Source organism: Anoplopoma fimbria, chromosome 20 (assembly GCF_027596085.1).
Source record: "Anoplopoma fimbria isolate UVic2021 breed Golden Eagle Sablefish chromosome 20, Afim_UVic_2022, whole genome shotgun sequence".
Classification (NCBI taxonomy): domain Eukaryota; kingdom Metazoa; phylum Chordata; class Actinopteri; order Perciformes; family Anoplopomatidae; genus Anoplopoma; species Anoplopoma fimbria.
The window spans coordinates 18,183,872-18,193,384 of NC_072468.1; the positions used below are offsets into that span (position 1 = coordinate 18,183,872).

The 9,513-nt window shown below is 42.5% G+C and overlaps 1 protein-coding gene across 2 annotated transcripts in view; it reads right to left on the reverse strand.

The window, feature by feature from the left end:
- Positions 1-218: 218 nt before the first annotated feature.
- Positions 219-9,513, reverse strand: part of g6fl (g6f-like) — a 12,225-nt gene continuing 2,930 nt past the window's right edge. The window contains exons 5-11 of one of the 2 annotated variants that reach the window (XM_054621620.1): positions 9,007-9,342; positions 5,870-6,124; positions 2,907-3,029; positions 2,522-2,595; positions 2,279-2,305; positions 1,859-1,905; positions 219-1,467 (exon numbers count right to left, since the gene is read on the reverse strand). In XM_054621620.1, coding sequence (XP_054477595.1) covers positions 1,461-1,467; positions 1,859-1,905; positions 2,279-2,305; positions 2,522-2,595; positions 2,907-3,029; positions 5,870-6,124; positions 9,007-9,342 — 869 coding nt within the window. In that variant the 3' untranslated portion in view covers positions 219-1,460. Of the gene's footprint in view, positions 1,468-1,858; positions 1,906-2,278; positions 2,306-2,521; positions 2,596-2,906; positions 3,033-5,869; positions 6,125-9,006; positions 9,343-9,513 lie in introns of both variants that reach the window. The other variant, XM_054621619.1, reaches the window with a different exon arrangement.

Below are 9,513 nucleotides of genomic sequence, written 5' to 3' on the forward strand. Positions count from 1 at the left end.
AAATGACTCCAGTAAAAGTGAAAGTCACCTATTAGAATACTACTTGAGTAAAAGTCTTAAAGTATCTAATATTTACTGTACTTAAGTATCAAAAGTAATTTTCTGATATTAAATGTACTTAAGTATTGAAAGTAAAAGTACAAGTAAATGCTGTTAATAAAAAAGCAAAGGGTTAGAATTTTGAGAATTATGAAGTGTATTATTTTAAGTGCTGTGGCCACCATGACCAAGGACAAGGAGGTACAAACAGAGACAGCAGCCTAACATACACCATGTGTAGTTAAATTACAAGATCAGACACCTGTCTCCCCCGCCAAAGATATACTCCAATCCTGTGGGAAACACTAGATATCTGAACAGGTTTATGCTAATTATGATAACTAAACATTAACGTTGCGGCTCATGGGATTAATCTTAATTTACCTCAATGTGTTTCCTGAGGTTGGATGGGGAGTGTTTGAATGCCAATATTTCAGTAGCTTTGGGCATAAGAGGCTCTTCATCCGGTACGAAGAGTCTTTCACTCCAACATAAGAAAACATTTCTCGCAGATATGGCCACAGGTGTTGGTCTTCGTCTCCACCGTGGTTTGTTAGGAGTAGCAGGTGCTTCCGTTTCTGCTTCCATCATGAAACCAGTCATCGCAGAGTGGAACTCTACTCATGTGGTCGCTCGCTAGCTGGCATCACTGGGAATCAACAAACCGGCTTTGAGAGCACTTGTTTGCAATTGCGCATTAACGTGATTAACCAGTGATTTAACTTGCTAGCTAGGACCACTGATTCACTAACCTGCTTGCTTGCAGTCTGTGTTCCACCACAGTCCCCGATGTTGGTCTCATGATTCATTTTTTTCCTAAAGATAGATTTGATTTTGTAGCGAATAACGAAGGTTTCAGGGGAAATGTATCGGAGTCAAAGTATCAGTTCTCTTTGCAAAATGTAGTGAAGTAAAAATGAAAGTCAACAGAAATATAAATAGTAAAGTAAAGTACAGATATCCAAAAAAACGACTTAAGTACAGTAACGAAGTATTTCTACTTCGTTACTATACACCACTGCAATACAGACATGTTTATTTGGACATTTATTTGCTTAAATACAGATATCCATAGAAATACAAGACAACTGGTTCAATAACAAATGCTCAAATCAAAAAACTATATAACAGATTAACTTCCACACATTTTGGACACATTTTTTTTTTTCCCTCTATTTGTAGATAGCCATCAAAGCAAATCAGTAATGAAGTACTTATAACGAGCAATAGTTTAAAACACAAATAAAACATCCAAGCAATTGAGTTGCATTTCCCTGAAGCACTGAAGTTTTTCTCAAATCCCAACTCTGACATTCAGTTGGTACTTTTGTTTATAAAGGCCTTCTGCTGCAGCTGGAAACCAAGCGGATGTGACAGCTAGATGAGGATGAGATGTGGGTAGGTGATCAGCTCTGACACTGTTAGTATCTGAAAAACAGAGCACAAAGACAATTTTGCAGAAAAATCTCTCGTCCCCCAGTCTCTTTTATTCTTCCTTAAACACAAACACAGACAGCCCACGCAACAACAACACACAGGGGCGAAGGAGCGCTGCCTGTCAGCGCATGGCGTGATATTATGCCACAGTGTCAGAGTAATGTTCAGGCCAGCGTGATTGGGGAGTGTGAGAGGAATTTGAGGGGCAGATGAGTGACAGTGCAACACACACACACACACACACACACACACACACACACACACACACACACACACACACACACACACACACACACACACACACACAAACACATGAACACACACACACATACGGTTCAGCATACAAAAGCACACACAAGGTGATGCAAGGCTTTTTGCTTACCGCTCCAGTTCCTTATAGACATCATCCTCTCCTCTTGGCTTCAGATCCTGGCATAAAGAAGAAAAGGGGGAAGGGAGGCAGGGAAAGAGTGAGTGAAGAGGAGGAGAAAGAGAGAGAAGATACTCATGGTTCTGGGGCCAGATTTATGTCTCTCTTTGCCCTATGTAATAAGATTGATTTGTTAATACCACTAATGTAAGAGTGACAGTTGATAGACAATGGGTGTATCTAAGAGAGGGCTGATGGATTGGAGGAGAGGGCCGCAAGTGTGAGGGAAGACACATCTCTGACAGCTTAGGGAAGAAGCAATAGAGAGAGTGAGAGTCTGTATGCATTGGTGGATGCGTGTGCCACATCTCACAAACACACATATGCACCACGCCTTTGTGTGTGCGCGCAAGGGACGACACAATAACTCACCATGTAGACTGAGCCCTGGGGAGGAGCCTGTTGGGAAGGGAAGAGAGTGAAGCAAACAGGTTTAATGAACAACAAGTGACAGAGAGGGAGGATAATGAAAATCAGAGGAAAAACAGAGAAATAAAAAAAAAGAGAAGAGAAGAGTGCTAAATACCAGAGGGGAGGAGTGGGAGAGGGGGAGATGAGGGCAAAATGAGGAGGGAAATTTATCATTCAGTTATTGAAAATGTCTGAATTCATCACCTGTCTGATATCCTCAGGATTCTCATAGATGTTCTCTGCCTCACCCGAGTGGACAGACAGAGACTGCTCAATACCTGAGTACATAGAGAGATAGTTACCAATATAGTCTCTCTCACACACACACACACACACACACACACACACACACACACACACACACACACACACACACACACACACACACACACACACACACACACACACACACACACACACTCAAACGCACTCAAACGCACAGGGAGGGGAGTGAGGAAAGTAGGGGCAGATTCATTACAACAACCCCAGAGGATGTCACGGCCCACATCACTCAGTGGCAGCCGACAGGGGCCAAAGATGGACGGAACACGGAAAGCTGTCAAAAAAAAGAAAGCGCCGGGAGACTCACCGCGATCAGAAATGTGTTTCTGTCTCCATAGCAACACACAGACAGCTGCAGCAACCAGGGGCACCAGGAGTAATAAAGCAGAGAGAGAAGGGAGCAGGGAGGGGGTGGTCACACTGACACCTTCTACTGAAAGAGAGGGAAAAAAAGTGAGAGAGAGAAAAAGCCATGAATGCTTCCAAGAACAGTAATATAAAACTTGTAGAGCTATAAGCCTGTGTGGTTGAATGACATGGAGAGAAGTTATTGCTGTTTGCTCTTTTGTTCAAGTCAAGAGGGGGCAACCTTTTCCTTTACGTGAACATTTCCAGCTTTGGATTTAAAGACCTTTTGCGGTTGAGATTTCCCAAACCATGTTACATGCATTTGCATCATTCTGCTGTCATTCACAGACAATGGGTGCAGTTGAAAGAGGTGATGGAATCCAGACTCTGTCAGACAGAATAGTCTGTACGACAACTGAGTACTCATCGATCTGACAGACCCTCAGTCTGGACAGTAAACACTGTCAATTTTAAATGTTGCAGAGAAGAAGAGAAGCACCAGTATCAAAGAGACCAGATGCTGCCACTTCCATACAGAGTAGTTTGATTTGACTATACTTTGATCTATTCCCTATCTCATATCTAAACATTTATGTAGTCATGTATGTAGTATAGGTAAAGCCAGGAGAGGTTATTCCGTGCACACTCTCTTGACATCGAATCCTTGCAACAAACTGCCTCCAGGCATACTGACAAACAACGTAAATAGTCTTTCAGCTAAACCCTCAATCAATGTCAATGCAGCATCGGAAAACAGGAGCCTAGAAGGTGTTGGCAGGATTATCGCTAACATTACATAAGTACAAGTCAACTTCTGTTGGAAAAGCTCACGCAGGCCATCTAACTTGTGCGATTTGTTTGCATAATGAGGATGACATCAGCGTTGCAAAACTCAGCCACGGGGTGACTTGAGAAGCAGGAGGGAGGAGCTTGTTCCCACAGACTGCTGTAATTTAGGGAACGTGTTGATCTGCTCCCTGATCTGTCAGACAGCTTTGGATCGCAAAAGAGAAGCCTATTAAACAGAGCAGTTACCTCAGAACTACCAAAACTTTTTATTGAAGCATCATCCTTTTTTCTAAACAATTCATACAGTGTTTGTTTGTGGTATTTGTGGTTATCTGATGGACAGAAACCTGGCCAAAGTAAATTCCGCTCAGACGTCTCATCAAATCTTGTTTGTTAAAGGATTGGCCCGCGGGCTTCACCTTAGTCCTGAAGTCACAGCTTTTAGCTGGCATCAACATGATCAATCTTTATGTGCTGTGTGAGGTGTAATTGAATGGTGAGTGTGTGTAGAGGGTGCTAATGGAATACCATGGTGAGTGCTGACCCCAAGACTGACCTGCTCTGTGCCCCATGCCAGCTTTAACGTATGAATTATGGTAATTGAGTGCAGTAAAGTGAGGCATTAACACTCCCAGGTTCTCACTAGCACATCTCTCCTTTTGCTCTCCCTGTCTCTTTCTACACCTTTTTTCCTAATTTTCCTCTATAACACCTTTTCCTTTCCTCTATTGGCACTTCCTCGTCCATTTCATCTCAAATGAGGTGGGGGGGTGGGGAATTATATCAGCACGATTGTAGAGGAGGGTGGCTGATAGAAGGCAGACCAAAGAACTGCTTGAATGCTTTGCAAATGGTGGGCCAACTCAGGATAGCAAATGATTGCAGAACATCCCTGACATTTGAAGTATTTTATGTGCTTCAGAGCACAATGATTGCTTCAATTTTGCATTCTCTGAACTGTGCCACCAGTGAAACGAATTTTATTATGCTGAATTTTTATTTCCTACAACCCTCACTATACTTTTAGATGTGGCTAACGGCACATAAAATATGCCCAAATTACATATCTCAGTATTGATTATTTAGTTTTTTTCCAGTGAACCTTAACGTTGTTTCAGTTCATTGTTCGAGCTAACAATGTTCAAAATCTTTCCGGATGCCTATTTGCTAACCAGAACAGCTATTCATAAACTTGTAACTGTCACTGCTTTTATATACTATTCATTATTAACCAAGAACTCTTGAGCTATCTTGCATTATTGCAGCCTATCAATTTTCAACTGTGTATTTGACGGTCATCCAACATTACTTTTATTTGAACTTCTCACATTTCTCAGGCTGAACTTCTCGTTACACTGGACAACATTATATATATTTTTCTGATCCTGCCTTTCCATTCAGGTGAAATCATTTTGCCTCTTCTCTCTCTTTCTTCCATTGCCATAACTCTTATAACTGTACCATCAGCGTGCATCATGATGAGCTCTGGGCCCCTCAACCCAAAGTGATGTATTGGGGTAACAGGAAGTGGATTCATCTCTGCTGAGGGATTCATTCAACTGTCACATCCTCCTGTGCTCCCCCACAGCCACCAATACAATAAGCCTGAATAATTTAGTTTTTTTGTGGGGAGAGATGTCCTGAGGTCCTGTCTTCTTATACTCACATATCAACTGGGTCAGTGGGATGAGAAAAATGATAGCCTTTAAGTTTTATGTTCTATAGAGGCTGAGCAGAGTATTAAAGTAGTGTTGAATTTTTATGACAAATGGGTACGTAAATGGACTGAGTTATTCCTGCTGGATATTATTTGCTAATCACAATGTCACAGAAGTCTTGACCTGTGACCTTTTTAACCACATTAAGAAAGAATAACATATGGTATCCGTCAGGAGCTTTTTTCTCCATAAACCGTGGGCTTTCTGGCAGATGGATTGACCTGAGGTTGGCTTGTATGCGCTGCAGAACGCTTCACGGAGCACATATCCGAGAATCTTCCACATTCATGGTTCATTATCTCCACTGAGTTGACAGGAAGTCTGCCATGACTCCTGTGCAAGTTAAATAATATAGTGATGATAAAGAAAATCAGAAAACAGACCAGTCTTTGTTATACAATACCATCCCTCCCACCTTCATGGGGCAGTGTGACGGCTTGCGTTGCCCAGACAGTCTGCCCATTTGTCAGCTGTAGGGTGCAGGTGTAGTTCCCGGCTGTTTCCGAGGTGATGGGTAAGGGCAGGATGACCTTGATGCTGCCAGGGCTGATGCTAAAAGACGTCAGCCGACGACTCTTATTCTGGTATTTCCAACCGGCAATTTGGACCTGGGACCGCTCTGTGTACTGGCACCCCAATTCCAGCTTTGAGGAGGAATGGCGGGTTTCAACTGTGGATGTGATGCAGAGAGGCGAGGGGGAGGGGAGAGCAGAGTAGGAGGATAAGGTAGAGAGAATGTTACAGAGGCATGAAAGAAATGAAAAGAAATCAAAGAAAGGACGAGTAAGTCAAAAAGACAGGCAGGAGGGAAGAGAAGAGAGCGAGTCAGGATGAGAAAGTGGGTTAAAAGGGTAGTGTGTGAATATAGAAAAGGCCAAGGATGGAAAGAGAGTAATGGGGTAAAGGGAAAGTGATATGAAAACAAAGAACAATTCAGAGAGGGGTCAAAATAATATATATTCATTATAGTGATTTGCTGCTAATGCATTGGTTGACTGTGACTGATGCTTAGTGCCTCGTCAAACTGAAATGAGGATCCATCTGGGTGTAATCAAGCTTCACAGACCCCCCCCCCCCCCACACACACACACACACACACTCATAAAAACACACAAATCTGAGCCTTGATTAGTGTGATCAGTGTGGGCCACATACAGCCTTGGTGGGAGGGCAGCAGGTATAATCATACATAATGATACTTATAATGAGGTGGGGTAAAAATATATGCGTCACATGATTGGCGCGTGGGTGGATGTGTATGTGTGAGTGTATGAGGGATGCAGATGTGTGAAGCAGGGCGACAGTGACAGTGATGGATCGGCTGGTCACGTCTGGGCGGCCGTGATGGATGCCAGTGAGACTGTGATTAGTAAAGTCTTCCAAGGCCGCCATGACAGGGCATTAGATGTGTATATATGTGTGTGTGTTGGTTTTTGCATGTGGGGGTGCAAATGTATTCTGAATATTATTGAAAAAAGGATGAACACCCTCTAAGGCCCCCTAATGAAAATCAACAGGTGTCGTGTTAGATTTCTTTCTCTTTAAATTAATGAATCAGGTAAATATATCTTTTCACAAGCAATATCGTAAATGTATTAAATTAATGATGTGATATTATTTCTGTGACTTTTGGAAATTTTCTTTGTGTTTCTTCAATAGCAAAATACACTCTGCTGGTGAGAATTCAGTACCTTGCTTAAGGACACATCAGCGGGGCAAAGGCTTCTAGAAACATGGGTGCTTTGACTAAAGTATCTATATTACCTTCTGCCAATTATTTTGCCAATGTCTTGTAAGCTGTTAAGATTTAAGGAGTTATTTGACATTCATTCTTATGTGTATATGTGCACAAAATATGGAGCTGGAACCATAAGGTGATTGTCTTAGCTTTGCATAAAGACTGGAAGCAGGGAAAAACAGCTAGCCTGGCACAGTCTTATGCAAAAAAAAGTTTTGTTATTATTATTATTATTATTATTATTATGTCTCATTTGTTTAATCCAAACACAACCAGAAAAATAAAAAGACAAGTTGTGACTAAGGGGGGAGTTATGTGCTGAAATAGGAGGATAAGTTGACTTCCCAGAGTCTTGTCGTCACAGTGAGGTTGCCAGGCAACCAGCTGAGGGGCAGTGTACCAGTACTTCTGCAACTTTCAGAAACCGACAATTTTGTGATCAGCTTGCTGTGTTGAGGTGAGAGAGGTGCCGGGGCTTGAACTTTGCTTTCTAGCTCTCTTTTTTTTCATGATGGCACAACTATATCTTTATTTCTTTCACTTCTAACGTGAATGACAGAGTTCAACACTACGAATGCCTTCCAGAAGAAACTGCCTGAAAATATTCAACAACCCCATAATCAAATAACATCACATCTCTTCAACTCATTGACAACCCCCCATTTTGAACAACCGTAGACACTTTAGATTTCAAACGTGGCCAAATAACATGTCGTACGAACACATCTCATTGGAGCATAACCTGACTCTTATGCTAAGCTAAGCTAATTGCCCCCCTGGCTCCAGCTCTATTCTTAAAGCACAGCCATGAGAGTGGTATCAGTCTGCTCGTGTCTAACCCGCTCTGCTCAAAGGTAATGTTTGGTTTGTTTCATGTTGGTGGCTGTGGCTCAGGGGTAATAGCATTTTATTCATTAGCGGTTTGATTCCCTGCTCCACCTGTCTGCATGTCGAAGTGTCCTTGAGCAAGTCACTGAACCCCAATTTGCTCCCTGGGCGCTTCACAACAGCCCACTGCTCCTACTGCTTAGGATGGGTTAAATGCAAAGGTTAAATTTCATGTATGTACCTTTATCTATATGACGGTTAATTTAGGTTGAATGTCATTCATGTATGTTTAGTGCTCCCTGTTATTGTCTTGGATCACTTCACTTCCTGCCTGTTTTGATTGTCTACCATGCCCTAATTAGTTCCACCTGCCACTCGTTAGCCCTGCAATCACCAGACCTCCTCCTCACCTGTTCCTACTTCCCCATTAGTCTCTCACTATTTATACCAGCCCAGTTCATTTGTCGGGTCAGCTTTTGTAGCTGCATGGAGTGTTGCGTGTGTCTCACCTGCATGCTGTTACGCCTTTAGATTAACTACAGATTGATAAATGATTATTGGGAAAAAAAGAATAAATGGGGGAAGAAACATCATTAATGCAGCGACGCTGAGGAGCGACTGAATGAGTATGATAAATAAATGTAAAAATAATGTGTTATGGCTGTTGCAGTCACCAGATCTCAATCCAATTTAACACCTATGGAACATTTCATAATACAAACAACAAATGAGATAAAAAATGATATATATCCCAGCAGACTTTGGGTATCCTGATGGTAATTTGTCATCCCTCAGTTTATTATGTCTCCTTTGTAACAGATACTTTGCATAACAGCCTCAACAAATGGAATTTTAAACAGGACAAATACGCAAGGTTATTATAAAAGTGACACCACTTTTCTCATAAATCCATACCCGCCCCTTGTTTTATTCCTCCTAATCCACCTCCTCCTTGTCTTTCTCCCCCTCCTGACCCCGAACTGTACCTTTCAGCAGGCTGAGTATGGTCCTGAGGCTGGAGGCGTTGTCGTCAAGGAGCACTTCACAGGTGTATTTGCCGCCATCTTTTAACCCAGGGGTGAGAAGAAAGGAGAAGCTCCCGGCCTCTGGGTTGTAGGGTGGGCCTGCGAGCTCGAGTTTCTTGCTGTGATTGATGTAAAAGGTGGAACCCCCCCAGCGGTCGTTCTGGTACAGCAGCTTTATATCACTGTGCTTCTTACTGTCTGGACGTAGCCAGTACAGCCGGACGTAGTCCCCCTTGACACCAGGACAGGTCAGGGTAAAAGGTGTCTGAGCCCGAGCAGCTGTTTTGATCTCTTCATCTGCAGGCCATGAGGGAAGAGGAGAGACAAGAGAAACCATAGTGATGAAATAGATGAGACGGTGAGGAAGACGGAGTAGAGATGGATATGAAGTCAAAACGGTTGCAGACACATAGAACGGGAATTCAAAATAAAAAGAGGACAGATGAAGACTGAGAGAGTAAACAGAAT